The sequence below is a fragment of the Sorex fumeus genome, unplaced genomic scaffold, assembly GCF_029834395.1.
Source record: "Sorex fumeus unplaced genomic scaffold, SorFum_2.1 ptg000019l, whole genome shotgun sequence".
NCBI lineage: Eukaryota > Metazoa > Chordata > Mammalia > Eulipotyphla > Soricidae > Sorex > Sorex fumeus.
Genome location: NW_026606076.1, coordinates 37,743,691 through 37,768,903, shown reverse-complemented (window position 1 = coordinate 37,768,903; position 25,213 = coordinate 37,743,691). Strand labels below are relative to the sequence as shown.

The window sequence follows — 25,213 nt, the reverse complement described above, 5'->3', positions numbered from 1 at the left end:
GGTAGCCTGTCCCTGGGTCCCATCCTCCCCCGTCCCCCGCCCTATCCCTTCTCCATAGCTTTGGCTTCTCCTTCATTCACCCCAGAAAACTTTCTGTCAAAGCTGGCACAGGGGACCAGAGTGATAGCACAGCGGTGAGGGGGCTGGCTTTGTAGGTGGTCGACCCGGGTTTGATCTCCAGCATCCTATTGGGTCTTCCAAGCACCGCCAGGTGATCCCTGAGCACTGAGCCAGGAGTCAGTCCTGAGCACCACTGGGTGTGGCCCAAAGAGTTAAGGAAAAAAAAAAGATCAGGGGCTGGAGCAATAGCACAGCGGGTAGGGCATTTGCCTTGCACGCGGCTGACCCAGGTTCGATTCCCAACATCCCATAGGGTCCCCTGAGCCCCGTCAGGAGTGATTCCTGAGTGCAAAGCCAGGAGTAACGTCTGTGCATTGCTGAGTGTGACCCAAAAAGCAAAAAAAAAAAAAAAAAAAAGATCAGGGGTCGGAGCGATAGCACAGCAGGGAGGGTGTTTGCTTTGCACGCAGGCCCGACCTGGGTTCAATCCCCAGCATCCCATATGGTCCCCCACAAGCACCACTAGGAGTAATTCCTGAGGCAGAGCTAGAAGTAACCCCTGAGCATCGCCAGGTATGACCCCCCCCCAAAAAAAAGATGACAAACACCCCAGGGAAAGGGAGTCTCAAGGTAAGTTTGTCTAGAGACCCAGGAAGTTGTGTGCTGCAGAGAAGGGCACTGAGGCTGGGTTGTGAGGGATGCATAGGAGTTTGTGAGGAACCATGGCGTGAGGATCATTTGAGGGGGAGAGGTGTGTGTGTGTGTGTGTGTGTGTGTGTGTGTGTGTGTATGTGTGTGTTCCTGCTCCAAACTGAATGTGGATTTGGTCTGTGCCCTCCTCCCCACCAGACCATCCCCCACTTCCCAACTGTCAAGTTTTAGGGTCTTGCCTCCCCTAGAGCCCACGCATGAATGACTCGAACCATGCCTCTGAGCCCCACCTGGAGCCTAGGCAGGATGGAATGTTCTAGAAGGAACAGCCTTCCCCGCTGTTGAGGTCCAACACTCATTTCCTCCTTCCAGCACCCCATTCATTGCTCCCCATTCCTCCCCCCAGAACCCCAATCTCAGCACCTCTGCCCAACCAGGCAGCCAGAGAGAGAAGCTTTGAAATCCTGAGGCCATGAACCCCAAATGACTCCTCATGAAGTGCTCGTGAAACATCTCAGATTCCCCAGACTGGGGGTACGGGGCAGAAACCAGGGAGGGAAAAGAAGGACCTTTGGTCAAAGGGGGACCCCAAATCTCCAATGATCCCAGGTTGCTCTAGGGATCTGGATGGAGGTTTCGGAGGCATTCAGGGATGGGGTGCCCAAGAGCAGAAGACGTTCTCCCCCTTATCTCCCCGGGGGCTGAAATTACAGCTCTGCTGCTTGGCCCCCCCACCACCCCAAGTCTGGCGCCCGTACCTGGAGCCAGCACGTCCCTCCCAACACCCCCGCCTTCCTGGTCTCAGTTTCCCCATCTCCAGAGTCAGAGAAAGCACCCCAAGTTTGAAACACTCCTCTCAGGCACACACACACACACACGCAACGGCCTCCCCCTGCTGTGGTTTGGGTGGGGGGAAACAGAGGCCCCGAGCGGCACCCAGCTCCCAGCTCCCCCCAGGTGGCCCCTGACCCAGATCTGCGCGCCAGGCTGCATTGCCCATCTGACTGGCCCGTTGGGTCCAGTTTCCTGGCTTCTGTGGAGGCCGCGAGGTCATCTGCCTCTCACGGTCCAGCCAGGTGACCCCGCCCCGCCCCGCCCTTCTGTGGTGTTCCTGCTCTTCTCCCTCAGGGAACGGAGCTCAGGAAAGGCTTGATCTAGCCTCAAAGCCAGAAGACCCTCCTGAGAGGGTAGATCACAGGCAGGCTGGGGGCTGTGGCATGAATGATCCACGTGGATCATTCAAGCAGTTAACGCTCCCAACCCCCATACACCCCATCTCCTTCCAGCATCTCACCATACTTAGTTTTAGTCTTGGGGGTTCACTCCGGGCAGTGCTCGCGAGCTATTTCCACTGGTACTCAGAGCACTGTGCAGTGCCAGGGATTGAATTGAACCCAGGCCGCCTGCATGCCCACGTCCAGCCGTCTGAATTGTCTCCAGCCCACTTCTTTTTTTTTCTTTTTGGGTCACAGGGGTTACTCCTGGCTCTGCACTCAGGAATTACTCCTGGCAGTGCTCGGGGGACCCTATGGGATGCTGGGAATTGAACTCGGGTCTGCTGCGTGCAAGGCAAACGCTCTACCAGCTGTGCTACGGCTCCAGCCCCTTCAGCCCACTTTCTTTTCTTTTGGTTTGATTTGGGGCCTCACCCGGCGGCTACTCTCGGTTCTGAGCTCAAGGGTTACTCCTGCAGGACACCAGGGGTCGAACCCGTGTTGGCCACGTGCAAGGCAATCACCCTCCCCACTGTTCTCTGTCTCAGGCGCCCTTTTCCAGGATGCTCAATACGTGTGTGAGTGTGTGAGTGTGAGTGTGTGTGTGTGTGTGTGTGTGTGTGTGTGTGTCTAGGGTGCCCAGCCAGCAGAGGCTGATCTGAGCAGGGGATAGATAGAACCAAAGTCACAATGGGGCTGGAGCAATAGCACAGCGGGTAGGGCGTTTGCCTTGCACGCGGCTGACCCGGGTTCGATTCCCAGCATCCCATATGGTCCCCTGAACACCGCCAGGGGTGATCCCTTAGTGCAGTGCCAGGAGTAACCCCTGTTCATTGCCGGGTGTGGCCCAAAAAGCAAAGAAAAAAAAAAAAAGAACCAAAGTCACACTAATACAGGGGCGGTACGCTGGCTGGAGCGGGGGAGGGGGTGGCCACTCAGGCCGGCCACAGACAGGCTGGGACAAGGTGCCCAGTGTCCCGGCCGCCTGGCCCAGGGCAGGGGAAGGTCAGGAGGGCAGCCTGGAGAGGCCCAAGGGCTGGGGGAGGAGAGCTTCCCTCCCGGAGCCTCCAAATGCCCGGGCTCGGCTCCGAGGGGCGCAGCCTGGGCCCCCTCCGCGCCCCTCCTGGGCCTGGGGGCGCCGCGCCGCCCGCCCCGGGCGCCGCCGCCTCGGGTGATGGATGGCGCGGCCCGCGGGAGGCGGTCGCCCTGGCAACCGCGCCGTCGCCCTGGCAACGCGGAGGCCCCGGCACGCGGGGGCGGGGCCGGCGCCGAGCATCTCCCGCCCCCAGCCCGGCGCTGGGGGCCGGTGGGGAGTGGGGGGAGGGCCTGGGCCAGGGGCTGCCTGAAGCCGCTGGGATGCTCCCGGGTCACCCTAGTCCCTGCTCGGATGCGTGGGGGGGTGTCTCCAAGTCTTAGATTCCAGGGGATCCTGGCCGGGGAGGGGCTGCGCGCCAGGAAGGGTCTAGACCTGCTTCTGGAGCAGAAGAACCTTCAATCCAAAAAAATGAAACCAAGTACAGCACCCGGGGAACCTCAAACCCAGAAAAGTAACACCCGGGCCGGAGCGACAGGACAGCGGGGAGGGCGGACAGGGCACGCCTTACACGCGGCCGTCCCGGTTTCAGCCAGCACCCTGGGGGGTCCCCAGAACCCGCCAACAACCCGCCAAGAGGGATCCCCTGAGCAGAGCCAGGAGTCAGCCTTGAGCATTGCAGGGTGTGGCCCCAAAGCAAAAACCAAATCAATAAAAGTAATCCCTGTCGGAGCTGGAGCGATAGCACAGCGGGTAGGGCGTTGGCCTTGCACGCGGTCAACCCGGGTTCGATTCCCAGCATCCCCTATGGTCCCCTGAGCACTGAGCACTGAGCACCGCCAGGGTTAATTCCTGAGTGCAGAGTCAGGAGTAACCCCTATGCATCGCCGGGGGTGACCCAAAAAGCAAAAAAAAAAAAAAGCAACCCCAGTCTCCCACCCCTCCTTTATACGAAAGGAAGTGGAGGTTAGGGAGACTCACCCTAGCCGGGAAACTGAGTCACATGCCAAAGAACAAAACTGGTGCTGGAGTGATAGTCCAGCGAGGAGGGCACTTGCTTTTGCACACTTTTTAACCTAGGTTGGACCCCCGGCACCCCATAGGGTCCCCAGAGCCCAGACAGAAGTGGTCTCTGAGCATAAAGCCAGGAGTTAGCCCTGAACACTGCCTGGTGTGATTCCAAAACAAGTTAAGTGTTATTTCTAGTTTATATGGTGAAGAGTGACTTCTTTATGTTTTCCAAATTTCTTCTCCTCTGATGAGAGACACAGAAAAGTATCTTACATAAGAGGCCAGAGATATAGTACAGCAGGTAGGGTTTTTACAGTGCACAATGCTGACCAGGGTCCAATCCTAGGTACCCCATATGGTCTCTGAGCCTTTCTGGAGTGATCCCTGAGCACAGAACCTGGAGGAAGCCCGGATTCCAAAACAAAGAACTTAGGTAAAACTGACAGTATTCCCTATCAGTTAAGACTGTATTTTTTTTTCTGTATACTGCATGTTGTCTTGATAAATTATTTAGGGGGAATGTTTAATGCAAAAAAAAAATTAAAATTAAAAATAAATAAATAAAATCTGAAACTAGACCCACAGGGTGGGTGGGGGTCTTCCCTGGGATCTGACAGGGCTCCCCAGGATCTGGGCAGGCCTGGTTCATGGGTCAGTGGGGGTTCGTGGGTCAGTGGGGGGAGTCCACCACACAGGATTCCAGATCACAAAAGAATCTTTTTTTTTTTTTGGTGTGGGGGGGTCACACTCAGCAAATGCTCAGGGGTTACTCCTGACTCTGAGCTCAGGAATTACTCCTGGAGAGGTTATATTGGGACGCCGGGGATCGAACCCGGGTCGGCTGTGTGCAAGGCAAACACCCTCCCCGCTGTCCTATTGCTCTGGCCCCACTAAAGAATCTTTCGGGGGCTGGAGCGATAGCACAGCGGGTAGGGCGTTTGCCTTGCACGCAGCCAACATGGCCGACACAGGTTCGATTCCCAGCATCCCATATGGTCCCCCGAGCACCGGCAGGAGCGATCCCTGAGTGCATGAGCCAGGAGTAACCCCTGAGCATCGCCGGGTGTGACCCAAAAAGCAAAAAAAAAAAAAAAGAATCTTTCTTGGGGAACAGAGGGGCCATATCCTGGCAGTGCTCAGGGCTGACTCCTGGCCCTGTGATCAGGGATCACTCTTGGCGAGGTTCAGGGGACCCTATGGGGTTCCGGGTCGGCCAAGTGCAAGGCAAACGCCCTTCCTGCTGTACAATGGCTCTGGCCCTACACAAAAGAATCTTACTTGCTCGAAAAAAAAGGAGCTGAATTTGCGCGCGCATGTGTGTGTGTGTGTGTGTGTGTGTGTGTGTGTCTCGGAGGGGGGGTGCTCCACGTGGTGGGGGGGATAAAACCCAACCTCCCCCATGCAAACCTGTGTGCAAGTCTTTGCAAGGTTGCTCCAGCCCACAAGCTGAGTTTGTGGGGGTTTTATTTGTTCCTTGGGTCACACCCAGCGGTACTCAGGGCTGACTCCCAGTTCTGTGCTCAGGACTCACTCCCAGCTGGGCTCCGGGGACCCTCTGGGATGCTGGGGATCGAACCCGGGTGGGCAGATGCAAAACCAGCACCCTCCCCGCTGTACTATCGCTCCTGTCCCATGTTTGTTTCATTTTATTGGGAAGACCCGTAAGTGCTCAGGGTTGACTCCTGACTCTGTGCTCAGGGATCACTGCTGGCGGGGCTCAGGGGACTCACCCCTGCACTATCATCTCCCCGCGGAGGCTGAGTTTGTTCAAAGGGTTCGAGGCAGACGCTGTGCAGCCCCAGCCGGATCCAGGAGCCCCAACGTGTCCCTGGCTTAGCCTGGCCGTGAGGATTTGGGATTTTGACGGTGCGAGGAGCAAATTCTGGGCTGGAGCTGCGCCGTGGGCGGCCGGGACTGGATGAGGGCGGCAGCGGCAGCGAGCGCGTGAGATAATCCGGGTTCCAGCAGATGAGCTAATGAGGCGCCAACCCAAGGCGGGGTGGGTGCGTGCTGCTCCGTGGAGGTTCAGATTTGCGGGGCGTTGATTGGATTTTTTTTTTTTGAAAGCACAGAGAGGTTACGCAACTGCCCCAAGGTCACCCAGCGGGCAGAACAGCGGCGTCCGCGTCTGCCCTGCCAGAGCCCAGCCTGGCCGGGCAGCCCCAGATGGAATGAGGGGGGGTCCTGGCCCAGGGAGGCACGGAGCCCAGTGCCAGAACATTCCTGCGTTAATTGAAAGGAAGCAGCTGACGGTGACCTTGGGGGGGGGGGGCGGGGAGGGGAAGATCACGTGGGGCTGGGAGGTGCCCGCCTGCCTTTTCCCTTTGGGTCTGGGTGGAGTGGAGGGAGGGGGTGTCCCCCTTGCCCCTCCCCACTGCCCCCAAGTCAACTCGGAATATTTATTTATTTTTTTTTTTTTAGCGCTGGGTGACACCCCGCGACACTCAGCAATTCCTCCTAATTCTGCACTCAGGAAATCATTCCTGGCGGGGCTCGGAGGAGCCCATGGGATGCTGGTGATCGAACTCTGGGCAGCTGCGTGCAAGGCCAATGTCCTCCGGGCTGCCCTCGCCCCCCTGCGCAGCAATTCTTGTCTTTTTGGACCGCACCCCGCTGTGCTCAGGGCTCTGTGCTCAGGAATAAGGGCCTGGCGGGGTGATCTCAGGTGGGCCGTGTGCAAAGCCAGCACCTTCCCCTCCCCTCCGTCCTGTCCCTCTGGCCCTAAACGCAGCACTTCAATCCCACTGTATTTTGCACCTCAGCCTTCATCAGCTATTACCCACCCCCCCACACACACACCCTTCTTTCCCTCCACACCTCCTCCTGGAAGCCCTCCAGGGTCTCACCAAGAAGGAATTCTCCCAGCCCCGGCAGCTATCATCAGCACAAGGGAAGGAGGCTGCTGCCCCCCTGACCCGTCCCCCACCTTCCTTACCCCACCCCCGCACCACTGTCCCAGGCCAGAAGAGCAGAAGCACGAGACACGCAGGCTTTCCAGAAGATTGGAGTCCCAGCGACACCAGTCACTGCTTGGTGAAAAGGTCACGGCAGGCCGCGGGCCCGAGAGAACAAGCTGACGTTGCAGATTAACCTGCAGAAGGCAGGGAGGAGTCGGACCCTGCCCTGGGCCCACAGAAGGACGGGGCAGCAGAGGACGGACGACAGAGGGGCCCCGGCCCCTCATTCCTGGCAGAGGCTGGAATCCGCTCAAACGTGGTCCCCCAAGCCCTCAGCCTGGCCCCTGTTCCTCCCGGAACATTCCAGGCACAGAAGCAACAAGACAGGAGAGTAGGGAGGGCGCTTGCGTCACCCACAGCCACGCCAGGTTCGATCCCCGGCCCCCCATAAGGTCCCCCAGCCCTGCCAGAGTGAGCCCAAGTGCAGAGCCAGGAGTCAGCCCTCAGCATTGCCGGCTGTGGTCCCCAAACCAACAACAACAACAAAAACTATTCCGGGGGGCTGGAGCGATAGCACAGCGGGGAGGGCGTTTGCCTTGCATGCGGCCGACCCGGGTTCGATTCCCAGCATCCCATATGGTCCCCCGAGCACCACCAGGAATAATTCCTGAGTGCAGAGCCAGGAGGAACCCCTGAGCATCACCCTGTGGGACCCAAAAAGCAAGAAAAAAAGAAATTATTCCAGGGCTGGAACAACAGCACAGCAGGTAGGGTGCTTGCCTTGCATGCGGCCTATCTGGGTTCGATCCCCGGCACCACATTGAGTCCCCTGAGCACTGCTAGGAGTGAGCAGAGCTCACTGAGTGCAGACAGGAGTCAGACCCAAAACAACAACAGCAACAACAAAATTCCAGGCACATAGAGCTGGAGTGATAATAGCACAACGGGGAGGGCATTTTGCCTTACATGTGGCCGACCCAGGTTCGATTCCCAGCATCCCACATGGTCCCCTGAGCACCTCTAGGAGTGATTCCTGAGTGCAGAGCCAGGAGTAACCCCTGTGCATCGCCGGGTGTGACCCAAAAAGAAAAAAAAATTCCAGGTACAGAAGAGCCTTCGCCTCACGGCGCCAGGGCCCATGTGCCCTCACCAGTGTCCACGCCCCAAGCCCTGTCCAGTTCTCTACCAGCTCCCTAATTGCCTCTTTCAAGCCTGGCAGGTATGCAAGACGCCCCCATCACAGCAGGTATGGGCTGATTACTTTTTCTTAACTTTGGAGGACACGCCCAGCGATGCTCAGGGCTGACTCCTGGCTCTGTGCTCAGAGAATACTCCTGGAAGGGCTTGGTGAATCCTAGTGGTGCCAGGGATCGAGCCTGGGTCCACCATGTGCAAGGCAAGCGTCTTTTTTTTCTTTTTCTTTTTCTTTTTCTTTTTGAGTCACACCCAGCGATGCTCAGGAGTTATTCCTGGCTCTGCACTCAGGAATGACTCCTGGCGGTGCTTGGGGGACCATATGGGATGCCGGGGATCGAACCCAGGTCGGCCGCGTGCAAGGCAAACTCCCTACCCGCTGGCCTATCGCTCCGGCCCCCAAGGTGAGCATCTTATGCCCTGGCTTCTCTGCCCGCAAGTCGGTCAGTGTGGGGAGGGCAGGGACAGACGGCTGAACTCCACAGGCTGGGGGTCCGGGTTTGATCCAGGCGCTGCCCTGGGCATCCCTCGGAGTGTTTCACCTCAGCCCAGAGCTGAAGTAGCCCCCCCGCCCTTTCCATCCCAGTGCCATTGGGTGGGGCAAAAAAGGCCAACAAAGGGACCAAACGGTGGGCGGGAGCAATAATCCAGCCAGCGATAGTCCAGCTTGCAACAGGCCCACCCACGTTCGATCCCCGACATCACATCATCTGGTCCCCAGAGCACGGCCAAGAGTAATCCCTGAGTACTGCCAGGCCTGGCCCTAAAAGAAAAACAACCAAGTCCTTTTCTTTCTGGTTTTGGAGACACACCCAGCGATGCTCAGAGGTTGCTCCTGGCTCCGCAGTGAGGAATCACTCCTGGCGGTGCTTGGGGGACCCTATGAAGTGCCGGGGATTGAACCCGGTCAGCCGTGTGCCAGGTCAACGCTCTGCCGCAATATCACTCAGGCCCCAAGGCAATTTTTTTTTTTGCTTTGCTTTTTTGGGTCATATCTGGCGATGCACAGGGGTTCCTCCTGGCTCTGCATTCAGGAATTATCCCTGGCGGTGCTCAGGGGACCCTATGGGATGCTGGGAATCGAACCCAGGTTGGTCACGTGCAAGGGAAACGCCCTACCCGCTGTGCTATTGCTCCAGCCCCCCAAGGCAAATTTTTTTAAAGAAGGGCACTCCCTTCTGGAGTCATAGTACAGCGGGGGCATTTGCCTTGCACGCGGAGGACCCGGGTTCGATCCCCGGCATCCCATAGGGTCCCCCAAGCACCGCCAGGAGTACTTGCTGAGTGCAGAGCCAGGAGTGACCCTGAGTATTGCCAGATGTGACCCAAAATGAAAAAAACAAAAAGAGTCCTCCCCAAAGCACTCACTCACGCCCCCATGACTCCTCCCAGAGGGGTGTACCTGGAAGTGCTAAGGGGCTGCTCCTAGTTTGGTGCTTGGAGGTGACCCCAGATGTTTCTGGTGGGGCGGGGACCACACATGAGGTGCAGGGGAGAAGCTCTGGGTCTCCCACGTGCAAAATTATGCTCCACCTCTCTGGGCTGCCTCCCTACCTTGGACCATATATATATTTTTTTCTTTTTGAGTAACATCCGGCAATGCACAAGGGGTTAACTCCTGGCTCTGCACTCAGGAATTACTCCTGGCAGTGCTCGGGGAACCCTATGGGACGCTGGGAATTGAACCTGGGTCGGCAGCATGCAAGGCAAACGCCCTACCCGCTGTGCTATCGCTCCAGCCCCTCAGCCCATGTTCTTTTGTTTGTTCCTTTGGGTTTTGAGAACCTCACCCACAGTGCTCAGAGCTTACTCCTGGCTCTGTGCTCAGGGATGACTTGTGGCAGGTTCAGGGGACAACGTGAGGTGCTAGGATTGAACCCAAGTCAGCACACCTCCCCGCTAACCTATCTCTCTGATGCCGTCCACTCCCTTGTTTTAAACGGGGGTGCGGGGTCATACCCGGCAGTACTTAGGGGTTACTCCCAGCTCTGTGCTCAGGAATCACTCTTGGTGGTGCTCGGGGGCCCCTATGGGATGCCGGGGGCCCAACCTCACATGTGCCCTCCCTGCTGTGCTGTGGCTGGACCCCAGGTCCACTCCCGTTTGGAAAAACAAAATCGCCGTGAGATTTCACATGAATCCAAGGCCAGGCCAACCCTTGAAGGAGGGGACAGAGGCCAAATCTGTCCCCATCGGAAGCGACTGTCCCGGTCACAAGAAAAATCCAGGAGCGTCCCGCTTAGGACAGCCCCCCGCCTGGGCTCTGAGCACCAGACAGTCAGACAGGGAACCAGACCCCTAAGGACCACCCCCCATGGCAAAGCCCAGAAGGGGCCCCTCCACAGACAGGAAGTGGGTTCCTGGTGGTGGTGGGGGCGGGGAGAGGGGGAATGCTGATGGAGACTGGCTTCCTTAGGGGAGATGGGATGGAATGTTCTAGAATTAGGTGGAGCTGCTGGCAGAACAACTCAAAAAGGTCCTGGCGTTTGGGGAGTGGCCAGAGAGATCGTTGGACAGGCTGCGGTCCTTTCCCGGTCTTTGGCTCGGCATGAGACCTCGAACCCTGAGCCAGGAGTAACCCTTGGGCACAGTTGTGTGTGCACAAGCCCCCCAAAAACAAGATCCTGGGGGCTGGAGCAATAGCACAGTGGGGAGGGCGTTTGCCTTGCACGCGGCCAACCCAGGTTCGATTCCCAGCATCCCATATGGTCCCCTGAGCACCGCCAGGGGTAATTCCTGAGCACAGAGCCAGGAGTAAGCCCTGTGCATCGTCAGGTGTGACCCAAAAAGCCAAAAAAAAAAAAAACCCACAAAAACAAGATCTTAAAGGTGCAGAAAAGTGATGGTCTTGGGAAGGGCTGTGTTTTGGGGGAGCGGTTAGACCTGGTGGTGCTAAGGGCTGTTCCTGGTACTATGTTGGGGGACCCCCACAGTGCCTGTTTGCAGAGACCATGCTCAGATGCATTGAACCGTGTCCCTGGTCCGGGTATCACAGAAGCGGCAAGACTTGGAGGCCAGAGCAATAGGACAGTGGGGAGGGCAATGGCCTTGCACACGGCCAACCCGGGTTCGATCCCCGCCATCCCAGAGGGTCCCCCGGGCCTACCAGGAGTGATCCCTGAGCAGAGAGTCAGGAGTCAGCCCTGAGCATCACCGGGTGTGGCCCCAAAACCAAAAAAATAAAAGAAGAACCCGTGGGAGCATGACCCCCCCAGAGCAGGCAGGGTGTGCTTCCTGAACACCCCAAGATGCCTCCAATCCCGTCAGCAGTCCTTCTGGAAGGAGAAGGATAAAATAATTCAAAACAAAAATAAAAACACTGGGGCTGGAGCAATAGGATAGCGTGGAGGGCGTTTGCCTTGCATGCGGCCGACCCAAGTTCGATCCCCAGCATCCCACATGGTCCCCCGAGCACCGCCAAGAGTGATTCCTGAGTGCAAAGCCAGGAGTAACCCCTGAGCATCGCCGGGTGTGACCCAAAAAAAAACCCACCAGGGTCCCAGGCCACAGAGTTTGTCTTGTACACAGCCAACCTGGGTTTGATCCCCAACATCCCAGACACCCCATAGGGTCTCCGGAGCAGAGCCAGGAGTGATCCCTGAGCATCGTCAGGTGTGGCCCCCCCAAAAAAACAAACAAGGGCTGGAGAGATAGTATAACCAGAAGGTGCTTGCCCGGCACTCAGCAGACCCAGGTTCGAGGCAGACCCGGGTTCGATCCTCGGCATCTCATAGTTTCCCCCAAGCACTGCCAGGAGTAAGTCCTGAGCACTGACGGAAGAGGTAAAAAATAAAATAATAATAATAATGAAGGTGTTGGGGCTGGAGCAATAGCACAGCGGGTAGGGCGTTTGCCTTGCACGCGGCCGACCCGGGTTCGATTCCCAGCATCCCATATGGTCCCCTGAGCACCGCCAGGGGTAATTCCTGGGCGCAGAGCCAGGAGTAACCCCTGTGCATTGCCCGGTGTGACCCAAAAAGCAAAATAATAATATAATAATAATAATAATAATAACAATGAAGGTGTTTAGGTGTGTCCAGGGCTGAAGAGTTTGGGGTTTCAGGGGCCGCCGAGAAACTGTTAGTGCCATGAAAGCTAGGTCTGCCCGTCTCAAACCGCCTGTCCTGGTTCCGGTACCAGCCTGCTCCCCTGGGAACCACAGTTCTTGTTACTGGGACTGAAAAACCAGAAGCCACAAGCAAATAAAGTTTGATTAAAGACCTCAGAGAGGCCAGAGCCATAGCACAGCGGGGAGGGCACTGGCCTTGCATGCAGTCGACCCAGGTTCGATCACCGGCATCCCATAGGGACCCCTGAGCACTACCATGAACGAATGAATGATTCCTCAGAGCAGAGTGAGGGCTTTTATCCAGGGGAGCACACACTCTCGGCCCCCACATGCTCCCCAAAGCCCCCTCATTCTGCCCCCCGCCTTTTCCCGCTGGGCAGCCTAAGCTACTGTGTGGTAGAAATCCCTAAATTCTCAAATGAATGAAATGGTGCCCACAGCTTCATTTAAATTCAATATATGGGGGCTGGAGCGATAGTACAGGAGGTAGAGCATTTGCTTTGCATGCAGCCGACCTGGGTTCGATTCCCAGCATCCCATGTGGTCCCCTGAGCACCGCCAGGAGTAATTCCTGAGTGCATGAGCCAGGAGGAACCCCTGAGCATCGCCGGGTGTGACCCAAAAAGCCAAATAAATAAATAAATTCAATATATGTTTTTTTTTTATTTGGAACCATACCCAAGCGGTGCTCAGGGCTGACTCCTGGCTCTGGGCTCGGGGGTCCTGGCAGGACTAGGGGACCCTATGGGGGGATCGAACCAGGGGTGGGCACAAGGCAAGTACCTCACCAGCTCTACTGTTTCTCCCACTCACCCCGATTATTTTTTGTTCTTGTAGTTGATTTTGGACCGACGCCAGCAATATTCCGGGGCAACTCCCGGCTCAGTGCTCAGGGGGACCGCCTCCCTGAAAAGTTTGTGTTCAACACTCCGTCTTCTCCCCAACAACTTGTTGTTGTCGTCGTTGTTGTTGTTGCATTTTGGGGACCACACCATGGCTGTATAGGTTCATGACTGACTCCTGGCTCTGTGCTCAGGGATCACTCCTGGCAGGCTCTGGGGACCCTAGAGGATGTCGGGGATCAAACCTGGGACAGTCGCCTCCCCACTGTCCTATCACTCCAACCCCTAAATTAAATTCTTGGTGTATAGAGGGTTTACACTGCACCCAACCAGGCTTGGGGTTGCTCCTGGCTGTACAAGAAAGGGGGTGCAGCATACACTTCCTTCCCAACGATGCTGTGAGTGGGGGACCCTGTGACGCTAAGGATCAAACCCCAACCTTCTACATAAAAAAGCTCAACTCACCCTCTGGACCACCCGACTGACTCCTGGCTCAGTGCTCTGAGATCACTCCTGAGGGGGGGGAGATTACGAGGCCCTATTAGGTGCCAGAGATTAAACCAGGATCAGCAGGCATTTTACCTGCAGAATTGTCCCTCTGACCCCTCTTTTTTTTTTGGGGGGGAAGGATACCCAGCGGTGCTCAGGGATGACTCCTGCCTCCATGCTCTGGGATCACTCCTGGCATGCTGGAGCGGGGTGGTGCTGTGAGGTGCTGGGGATCGAACCTTGGTCAACTGCATACAAGGCAAGCACCCTCCCTGCTGCACTATCGCTCCAGTCCCTCCTTTTATTTTTGCTTTTTGGATCACACCCCGCGATGCTCAGGGGTTACTCCTGACTCTGCACTTAGGAATTACTCCTGGAGGTGCTCGGAGGACCCTATGGGATGCTGGGAATCGAACCCGGGTCGGCTTGCCTGCAAGGCAAATGCCCTACCCACTGTGCTATAGCTCCAGCCCCACCCCAGCCCCTCTTTTTTTTTTTCTTTTTGGGTCACACCCGGCGATGCTCAGGGGTTACTCCTGGCTCATGCACTCAGGAATTACTCCTGGCGGTGCTTGGGGGACCCTATGGGATGCTGGGAATCGAACCTGGGTCGGCCGCGTGCAAGGCAAACGCCCTACCCGCTGTGCTTTTTTTCTTTTTTTCTTTTCCCCAAACTTTCCAGCATACACAACCAATCCCAGTGGCTTGGGTGATCAAACCCGCGGCCAGGGAACGAGGCGACAGAGTCACCTGCCAACGAGCCTGGAGTCCTCTGCACCTCCCTCGCATGGTGACAGTGGACAGAAGTCCTGTGGGGGGGGTCTCTCTGCCGTGCCCCCTAACACCAGCCATTTTATCCATTTTATTTGTCCCAACCAGGTAAACACCAGCTCCTACAGTCCCATCTCCCATCTCCGTGCTACCAAGTCAGTGAAGGGACCCCCACCCATAGGGGCTTTGATGTTGGGCTTGTCCAATTCTTTTTTTCCCTGGGGGGGGGAGGGTATCACACCCAGCGATGCTCAGGGGTTCTACACTCAAATCACTCCATGCTCTGGGGATCCACTGGAATGCCGGGGGGGTTGAACCCGGGTCAGCAGCGTGCAAGGCTAGCGCCCACCCCACTGTCCTATAGCTCTGGGCCCCTGGTTCGTAGGATCTGGGGCCTCATCTTCCTCCTCCTCCTCCTCGTCGTCCTCCTCCTCCTCCACCCAGGGGGCCCCCTCCCAGGGCCACACCCTGCCCGACTCCCCTTGGGCCCCGGAGCTGAGCAGATAAACAAGTGGAAGGGTGGGAGGGGGGGTGGACAGCGCAGACAAGTCTGGGCTCCCGGGAGGAGCCCCGGGTCGTGCTCCCGTGGGGTGGGGATGTGTGTGCGTGTGGAGGGGGGGCGCCCCGGGAAAGCCGCTGGGTCTTTTGTCTGGGTTTCAAAAGCAGACAACTCCGGGGTGTCGCCGGGGGAGGGTGTGGCTGGTCTCGGCGGAAACACCCACAAACGCAGCGCAGAGCAGGGGCGGCCGGCAGGGCGGAGGGGTGGGGGGTGGGGCGGCTGGATCCCCGAGTCGGGCCTGGGCCGGAGCGAGCCGGCAGCAGCCCCCAGGGGGCGGCAGCGAGGGGGAGACCCCCCCAGACTCCCCCTTCTCAACCCTCCACTCCCGGGGCCCCACCTGTGGCAGTGGGGGCGTGGGGGGGCCACCCGCACCCCAGTACTTAAGGGAACGATCCAGACGCACTTATTTTGCACCTGCTGTGTACAAAGTGCGGGCCCCGGCGGCGCTCCAACACCCCAACACCCCACCGCCACCCACACGCGCCCGGGCACCCCCTCGGACCCCGCGCCAGGGGTCCCTGGGACCTCGCCGAGGGTCGCGATCTCGGGGGGGGGGGACACTTGGCACGGGAGGCGCGCGACCACGCGCCCCCCCCCCAGTTCTTCTGCACGGGCTTCGGGTCCCCGGCGGAGACGCACGCGGTCTCCATCCAGCGCAGAGACACGGGTCTGGGGGTCGCGCCCGGGGGTCCGGCGGAGCGTGGGGGGGCGCCCCTGGTGCAGGGGGCCCCCCAGAAAGGCGGACCGAGGCGAGCGGCGAGCCGGCCCGAGCGCGCGTCCCCAGGGCGCCGCCGGCGGGCTGGGCTGGGCTGGGGGCGCCCCTGCGGCCCCGGAGCGCTTTGCAGAGGGGTCGCCCCATCACTCCGGAGCATCCGATTTGGGGGTGGGGGCGCCCACAGGTGGCCAGGAGCCACGGCGCGCTCGGGTGGGCGCGCGCAGGGCGCGGGCGGAGACGCGGCCTCCCGACTCGGGGTCCTCAGCGCGCCCACCCACCCCCACCCCCGCCTTCCACCTCCTCCTCCGGGTCTTCGGGGTCCGCTCGGGGCGAGCTCCTGGGGTCCCCGCGGCCCCTCGCCAGCCCCTCCGTCTGCGCGCGCGGGGGCGGGGGAGGTGGGTGCGGGGCTCACCCCACCCTGGGCGCACCCCGACTCCCCCGCCCCGGCCCGAGCGCGCCTACTCACTCCATCTCCCCGCCGAGGTCCGGGTGGGTCGCAGATGCGGGGCGCGGGGCGCGTGGGTGGGGGTCTCGGGGGGGGCCCCCCGGCGGGGCCTGGGCTTTGGGGGCCACCTAAGGCCTGGCGGCCCGGGCTGCGCTGCGCGGGGGCGCCGGCACCGGCTCGGGCATCGCCCCGCGCGCGGCTGTTTATTGTCCGGGCGGCGGCGGCGCGGGGGGTGGGCTGGGCGCGCGCGTCGCCGCCGCCGCCGCCGCCGCCACCGCGCGGGTCCCGCCGCGTCCCCGCCCGCTCCCCTCCCACCGCCCTGCGCCTCCCGCCGGCCGCGGGGCGCCCCCTGCCGGCCGCCGGCGCCACCGCAGGGCCCCTCCGCCGCCGGGCGCCCCCAGAGCGCCGAGTCACCCCAGATGTCGCGTCCGCGCTTGCCCGGGACCCTGACGGTCCCCTCCTTGCAGCGCGGGGCAGGTGGCGAGGGCGCGAGGGATCCTGAGCTGGGGAAACGCGGGAGGGGCGAGGGGGCGCAGGTATGCAAGGGGGCTCGGGGATGCTCCTGCAAAAAAGCAAAAAAAAGCAAAAAAAAAAAAAAAAAAACAAAGGCCGGGATGTTGGGCCGGCGCGACAGGACAGTCCGGCGGGGAGGGCGTCTGAATTTGCACTCTTCCGACCCGGGTTCGATCCCCGGCCCCCCGCCCCCAGCACCGCCAGGAACGGGTCCTTCCTGAGTGCAGAGCCGGGAGTAACCCCTGAGCATCACCGGGTGTGACCCGAAGATCCAAGAAAAAAAAAGAAAGGCGGGGTGGTGGGGGTGGGTGCGGTGGGGTGCGGTGGGGGTGTGCACCCAGAGAAACTGGTCCAAGCAGGAGTAACAACAGCTCAGCACTGGCCTCCTGCTTGCCTGACCGCCCCACGCTTGGGTGGCCACCGGGTCACAGCTGATTCTCCAGCCGTGGCAGGAGGTGGGTCGGGGAACAGGCCAGTGAGGACACAGGCTTTCTCCTGAGGTCATTCTGGAGCCAGAGAGAGGTGAAGGCAGGAGCAGCAGAGAGGCCAAAGTCTTTGCTCATCAAGTTTCTCCAGGCGCGGCTTGCCTTGCCGGCGGCTGACCTGGGTTCGATCCCCAGCATCCCATGGGGTCACCTGAGCACGCCAGGAGTGATCTCTGAGTGCAGAGCCAGGAGTAACCCCTGATTACCAACAGGGCAACCCTCCCCCCAAATTCCACTATAAACTTCCTCCAGGCCAAATGGGAAGTGGATTAAAGGGGCACAGAAGCTTGGAGGTCAGGGGCTGGAGCACAGCACAGCGGGTAGGGGGTTTGCCTTGCACGCGGCCGACCCAGGTTTGATTCCCGGCATTCCATATGGTCCCCTGAGCACCGCCAGGAATAATTCCTGAGTGCAGAGCCAGGAGTAACCCCGGTCCACAGGTGTGACCCCCCCTCCCCCCCAAAAAAGAAGCATGGAGGTCAGGAACAGGCTAAAAGGTACCCAAGATAGATGCATTGGGGGCTGTGCCAGGGTGAGAAGCAAATGCAGGCTGGGAAAGGGACAAGTGCGGGTCCCTCAGTCTCCAAGTTAAAAGGACACACTGCTGGGGCTGGAGCAATAGCACAGCGGCCTTGCAAGCGGCCGACCCAGGTTCAATTCCCAGCATCCCATCTGGTCCCCTGAGCACCGCCACGAGTAATTCCTGAGTGCAGAGCCAGGAGGAACCCCTGAGCATTGCCGGGTGTGACCCAAAAAAGCAAAAAAAAAAAAATGAAAAAGAAAAAAGGATACACTGCTGCCAAAGACAGGATTGGGGACCTGGAAGAATGTTCAGAGGAGGTGCCAGGCGGAGACAGGAAGGGAGATGGCAGGGTGGACCCTGAACGGGTCCCTCCCTCCCCTCTGATCCCTTGTCTGTCCAGAATCCCTTGTCTTGTATTGCCCGCACACCACTGGGTTCTTTAAGACCATACTGGGGGCGGAGCTGGAGGTGGTGCAGAGGGCTGAGTACTGGGAGCATGGCAGTGGGAGGCCTGGATTCCACCCCCAGCATCTCTTGATCCCCCAAGCATCGAGCTGGGGGTATCCCCCAAGCACTACGAGATATAGGGCCCTCCAGATAAAAAAAAAACAGCAGGTAGGGCATTTGCCCTGCACACCCGGGTTCAATCCCTGGCATCCTATATGTCCCCCTGAGGGGCTGGAGCAATAGCACAGCTGGTAGGGCATTTGCCTTGCACGCGACCGAACCCAGGTTCGATTCCCAGCATCCCATATGGTCCCCTGAGCACCGCCAGGGGTAAGTCCTGAGCGCAGAGCCAGGAGTAACCCCTGTGCATTACCGGGTGTGACCCGAAAAGCAAAACAAAAAAAAACAAAAAAAAATATGTCCCCCTGAGCGCTGCCAGGAGTGATTCCTGAGTACAGAGACAGGGATTTGGCTCTGCAAAAAAAAATAGGGACCGGAGCGATAGGACCGCAGGGAGTGTGTTTGCCTTGCACATGGACATTCAGGTTCAATCCCCAGCATCCAATAGGGAGTGATCCCTGAACACAGAGCCAGGAGTAAACCCAAGGCATCGTCAGGTGTATCCTCCCAAAAATAAAGAAATAAAAACAATAAAGCACACCCTATGGGGCTAGGGTGTAGTTCAAGGGGTACGTCTGTCATGTTCATCTGTCATGCTCCAGGCCCTGAGGTTGAACCCCTGCACCCCAGTACTGCCAGGTGTGACCCTGGCTTAGCAGAGCCATCCTGTCCTGGGCCCCTGAGTCCCACTGGGTGGACCCATAAGAAAAAAAAGTATGTAGGGAGACCAGAGCAATAGTACAGTGGTTAGAGCACTTGACTTGCACGTGACTGACCCGGGTTTGAATCCACATGATCTTCCTCAGTCCTGCCAGGAGTGATCCTTGAGTGCAGAATCAGGAGTAAACCCTGAACACCGCCAGGTGTGACCCCACCCCCCCAAAAAAAAGAGAAAAAAAATCACTATGTCATACTGGAGAGAGCACAGAGATTGGAGACCCGGAAGTTGCCTTGCTGACTGGTTCAAATTTCTGGCACCACATCCTGTCCCCCAAGTACTGCCAGGAGTCATTTGTGTACACAGGAAGAGCACTGTGTACCACACAGCATGACCCCAAACTCCTCAAGTTAAAAAAAGACTAACATTAACAATAATGATAATCATTAAAATAAAATAAAGGCCGCCACCTAGTTTAAAATTTAACTTCAGGAGGCTGGAGTGATAGCACAGCGGGTAGGGCATTTGCCCATATGGTCCTCCGGTCACTGCCAGGAGTAATTCCTGAGTGCAGAGCCAGGAGTAACCCCTGTGCATCACCGGGTGTGACCCAAAAAGCAAAAAAAAAAATTTAACTTCAGCTGTATCAAACAAAAAACAAACAAACACTGTCCTCCCATTGTTCATCGATTTGCTCGAGCGGGCCCAGTAACATATCCATTGTGAGACTTCTTGTTACTGTGATTGGCATATTGAATACGTCACGGGTAGCTTGCCAGGCCCTCCGAGAGGGGCGGAGGAATCGAACCCAGCTCGGCTGGGCTGGCTGCATGCAAGGCAAACGCCCTACCGCTGTGCTATCGCTCCAGCTGTATCACCCTTTTAAAAATTGGGGATTTCAGGGGCTGGAGTGATAGCACAGCGGGTAGGGCGTTTGCCTTGCACGCAGCCAACATGACCAACACAGGTTCGATTCCCAGCACCCCATATGGTCCCCTGAGCACCGCCAGGAGCAATTCCTGAGTGCATGAGCCAGGAGTAACCCCTGAGCATCGGGTGTGACCCAAAAAGCAAAAAAAAAAAAAAGGGGGGGATTTCACAGAGCTCATGGCCTTTGGATGACATTTCAAATTCTATCACACTGATAAACCACATTGGATAGGATATAGCTGCAGGATAGATGGCAAACCAATCTCAATGAACAAAATATAAAACTCAGAAGGCATAACCTATAACAGCATCTTAGTAATCGCTTATACAAGGGCTTAATGGCTCCATGTGAGATACAATAATCTTTCCTAACTTTTTTTTTTTATTGCTTTTTGGGTCACGCCCCGCTATTCACAGGAGTTCCTCCTGGGTCTGAACTAAGGAATTACTCCTGCGGTGCCCAGGGGACCATATGGGATACTGGGAATCGAACCCGGGTCGGCTGTGTGCAAGGCAAACACCCTACCCGCTGTACTATCGCTCCGGCCCCCTACTAACTTTCCTCTAAGGAAACATGTTTTTATCATTCTTTTAGCAAATTATTTATAACAAGCAATATAAAATAAATTATTGAGGGCCTGCTATGGGGCCAGGTTTGAGGGGTGGTTGGGAAAATTGGAGATTGGAATGGTAGTGGAACTGGATTTGGTATATTGAATGTCTGTTACAAATTACCATGAGCAGCTTATAAACACAGTGTTTATATAGTGTGAGGGGAAAATAAAATTTTAAAATAAACAAAATAAAATAAAATTGGGGCTGGTGCAAGAGAACAGCAGGCAGGGCACACAGCCCACCCGGGTCAATCCCTGGTATCCCAGAGGGTCCCCCGAGCACTGCTAAGATTAATTTTATGAGTGCAGAGACAGGAGGAACTCCTGAGCACTGTCAGGTGTCACTCCAAAAGCCAAAAAATAAACAAACAAATAAAATAAAGGGCCACAGAGATAGTACAGCGGGAAGGCCTTTCATTCACCCTGCAACATAGCCGATTCGGGTTCCATCCCCAGAATCCCATATGATTCTCTGAGCCCCACCAGGAATGACACCTGAGCACAGAACCTGGAGCACCGCTGGGATGATCCAAACCCCCAGAAGAAGCTGTTTTCTGGGAAGATGGAGAACATGGCGGTTCAGGAAGGGCCAGGCAGACACTCACCTCCTATGAGAATTGACACCTCCTTAGCCGATCTACTGGCTCGTCTACACAGGAGGAAACTGAGGCAGAGGGAGATTCCACCCCACGGTGGGCTTCAGATGCCCTGGGCCTTGCACACAGAGTCTGCAGAGTCCAGGTTGACTGCGCTTGACTCAGATTTTTGGGACTACTGACCCTGTCAACCTCCACTTCTACTTAAACCAGTGCAGCTACTTTGGGCCACGGATGCACTATTGTTGAGCACCAGCTGCATACCCCAAAGAGGGCTGTGCATGGCTGAGTGACAACTGCATACAAATGCACTCTATGCACTGCTGACTGCCAATCACATACAGAATACACTCAGACTGAACATTATTGGGCGTCAACTGCATACAAATATACTCTGCACTGTTGACTGCCAACTACACACAGAATACACCCAGACTGAACATTATTGAGCGTCAACTGCATACAAATACACTCTGTGCACTGCTGACTGCCAACTGCATACGGAATACACTCAGGTAAAGGTAAAAAGGTAAAGGCCCTCCCGTTATTCGTCGATTTGCTCAAGCGGGCCCAGTAACGTCTCCATTGGAGACTTTGTTGTTACTGTGTCTGGCATATTGAATACATCACAGGGAGCTTGCCAGGCTCTGCCCTGCGGGCGAGATACTCTCGGTAGCTTGCCGGGCTCTCCGAGAGGGGCGGAGGAATCGAACTCGGGTCGGCCATGTTGGCTGCGTGCAAGGCAAACGCCCTACCGCTGTGCTATCGCTCCAGCCCCATTGAGCGTCAACTGCATACAAATACACTCTGTGCACTGCTGACTGCCAACCGCATACAGAATACACTCAGACTGAACATTATTGGGCGTCAACTGCATACATAAACTCAACACTGCTGAGTGTCGACTGCACACATAACTCTGACTGAGAACTGCTGGAGCATCGCTGGGCGTTGCTGAGCGTTGATTGCATACAAAACTCAGCACTGCTGAGTGCCGCCTGAATACATAACTCAGACTGAGCACTGCTGAGCACCGACTGCATACAGAACTCAAACAGCACTGCTAAGTGTCAACTGCATATATAACTCAGACTGAGCACTGCTGAGCGCTACTGCATGCATAACTCAGACGGAGCATTGCTGAGTACTGACTGCATTATATCCCCCACTTCAGGGCTGTGCATTTTTGTTGAACATCGACTACATATGTATTCCACTTGGGCCTGTGTGATGCTGAACACTGACTGCATTCATACCTGTTTGGGGCTGTGCACTGCTGAACGCCGACTGCATGCATACCCTTTGCAGGCTGAGTAGTGCAGAGCACCTAGTGCATCAGTTTCAGGGCTGTGCTCCATTGCTAAGCATCGACTGCAAACATAACCCATTTGGGGCTTGCACTACTGAGCACCGACTGTACATGCTGCTGAGTGCCAGCTGCATACCTGCCCTATTCAGAACTGTGCAGTACTGAGCGCTAACTGCATACATGTACCTACTCAGAACTGTGTATGCAGTACTGAGAGTCAACTTTGTTGGCGGTGCTCAGGGCTTACTCCTGTGCTCAGGAATCACTCCTGGAGGTGCTCCGCTGATCCTGTGTGGTACTGGGGATCAAACCTAGGTCAGCCGCTGGGGCTGGAGCAACAGCACAGCAGGTAGGGCTTTTGCCTTGCACGCGGCCGACCTGAGTTCGATTCCCAGCATCCCATATGGTCCCCTGAGGGCCGCCAGGAGTAATTCCTGAGTGCAGAGCCAGGAATAACCCCTGTGCATTGCCGGGTGACCCAAAAAGGAAAAAAAGAAAACTAGGTCAGCCGCTGGGGTTGGAGCAATAGCAAAGCGGGTAGGGCGTTTGCCTTGCACGAAGCCAACCCAGGTTCGATTCCCAGCATCCCATATGGTCCCCCAAGCACCGCCAGGAGTAATTCCTGAGTGCAGAGCCACGAGTAACCCCTGTGCATCGCTGGGTGTGACCCAAAAAGCCAAAAAAAAAAAACTAAAAAAAAAACAAACCTAGGTCAGCCGCTCGCTAGGCAACAGCATTATCCTCTAAACTATCTCTCCATGGGTTTGAGACACCGCCCCCAACGCCCCCCACCCCTGCCGTGCCACGTGTGCCAAGCCAGACTCCCCTATCTAGACCTCAGTCTGATTCAGTGAAGACTGAACTCCCTCGCAGAGTTTGGTGGTTTGGAACCTCAAAGAACAGTTACTTATTTTGCAACGCATTTTGTCAGTGCTCGCAGGCAGGCAGGAAATGGGGTGGCTCTGGGGTGGGGGTGGCTGTGTGGGCGTGACCACGGCTGCTTCTGGGCGTGGCTCCAAGCAAGTGGGTGTGGCTCTAAGCAAGTGGGTGTGGCTCTGGGTGGAGGAGTTCGCTGGCCCCCTTTTGCCTCGTGGGGCAAACCTGGCCAAGGTATAAAACAAATTCCGTGCCTCAGTATCCCTGCGTGCACGGGGACAGAAGCCATCCTGACATCCTCAGAGGCTCTCACAACTTAAGAGCCTTGATCCAGACTTAAGGCCCCGGAAAACCAGTCCCCAAACAAGGCGGGGAGATAGTAGGAGAAGACCACCCCGTGGTCCAGAGCTGAGGCGAGGGGGGCATCGAGGTCCACTGGAGGCAGGTGGGGCCCCTGAGTTGGGGAAGGTCCCAGATCCACCGGCCCAGTGTCCCCCTAAGAGCTGTCATTAGCGGGGAGGTGGGGGCAGCGGAGGGGGTCTGAGTTTCAGAATGAGGGAGCCTGTGCTGTGGGCTGAGACTGAAGGTAGGACCCCACCCAGGATGCGCGCCAGGAAGAGGCTGGAAATAATTCCCCTAAACCCATGCCCCACCCCATGCACCCAGTGAATGCCTGAGGCTAGTATCAAGAGAGTCTAAGTATGGGACTGGAGCGATAGCACAGTGCGTTTGCCCTGCACGTGGCTGACCCGGGTTTGAATCCCAGCATCCCATTTGGTCCCCTGAGCACCACCAGGAGTAACTCCTGAGTGCATGAGCCCTGTGCAATGCCAGGTATGACCCATAAATAAATTAATTAAATACCCATTTTTATTTTATTTATTTTTTGCTTTTTGGGTCACATCTGGCGATGCGCATGGGTGACTCCTGGCTCTGCACTCAGGAATGACTCCTGGCGGTGCTCAGGGGACCATATGGGATGCTGGGGAACTGAACCTGGGTCGGCCACGTGCAAGGCAAACGCCCTACCCGTTGTGCTATTTCTGCAGTCCCAAATATCTATTTTTAGATAAATAAATTAAAATATGGAGCTGGAGGGATAGTACAGCAGGGAGGGCACGCCCTTGCTGACCTAGGTTTAGTCCCCAGCACCCCATATGGTGCCCTGAGGACACCAGGAGTAATCCCTGAATGCAGAGTTATGTGCAGTTACTGAGCACTGCCAGGTATGGCCTAAAAAAAATAAAATAGAGATGGGAGGAGAGGGAGTATGTTGTTTAGAACTTGAGGTGGGTGCTCCCTTGTGGCAGCAGCTGCAGAATTCCCAGGCATGAGACAAAATTGGGGGTACAGTCTTAGATCACTCATAGCCATTGAGTAGTGACCGGGTGGTTGCAGACACCCTCCCCCTCCCTTCAGTGCTCCTAATGATTAGAGAAAAGCAGCAGTGGCCTGGGGCCTGGAGCGATAGCACAGCGGGTAGGGCGTTTGCCTTGCACGTGGCCGACCCGGGTTCGATTCCCAGCATCCCATATGGTCCCCTGAGCACCGACAGGAGTAACTCCTGAGTGCAGAGCCAGGAGGAACCCCTGTGCATCACCAGGTGTGACCCCAAAAGCAAAAAAAAAAAGGCAGCAGTGGCCTGAACTTCTGCAGGGAGCGGTGGTAGGGAGCTGCCTCTGACCCCACAGTGCCAGGGTGCAGATGGGGAAACTGAGGCTTCAGATAATGACGAAGAAGAACAGGAATGTCCCTCCCCCCTCCCCCCAGGGCAGCTGTGTTCTGGCTTAACTGGGCATTACTGTAAACTCTCTGGATATTGTCGTGGACAGAGACAGGGACACACAGAGCATATCTGGGGTCCCACGGCCCACGCAGACAGTTCTCAGAGCTCCCATGGTCCTCTCACAGGCTTCTGGGAAGCGTGTGCATGGCGGGAGGAGGAGGTTCACAGCCCCAAGGGTGGAACAATCAGATCCCGGAAATACCTGCTCAGGGGGTCAGAGTGAGAGCACAGCTAAGAGGCTGACCCGAGTTCGATCCCCAGCATCCCGTAGGGTCCCCTACCGCCAGGAGTAATTCCCGAGTGCAGAGCCAGGAGGAAGCCCTGAGCATGGCCGGGTGTGACCCCCGCCCCCCAAAGAAAAAGAATGAAATGGCTGCTCGGAACTGGGCGTTGTGGGCGGCCTGCC

General features: G+C 57.1%; 1 protein-coding gene across 2 annotated transcripts in view; it reads right to left on the bottom strand.

Annotated features, from left to right (window-relative positions):
• Positions 1 to 16,224, bottom strand: part of PALM (paralemmin) — a 32,900-nt gene extending 16,676 nt beyond the window's left edge. The window contains exon 1 of one of the 2 annotated variants that reach the window (XM_056112864.1): positions 15,972 to 16,224. In XM_056112864.1, the coding sequence (XP_055968839.1) occupies positions 15,972 to 15,976 (5 nt within the window). In that variant the 5' untranslated portion in view covers positions 15,977 to 16,224. The remainder of the gene's footprint in view (positions 1 to 15,971) is intronic. The other variant, XM_056112865.1, reaches the window with a different exon arrangement.
• Between the last annotated feature and the right edge of the window lie 8,989 nt (positions 16,225 to 25,213).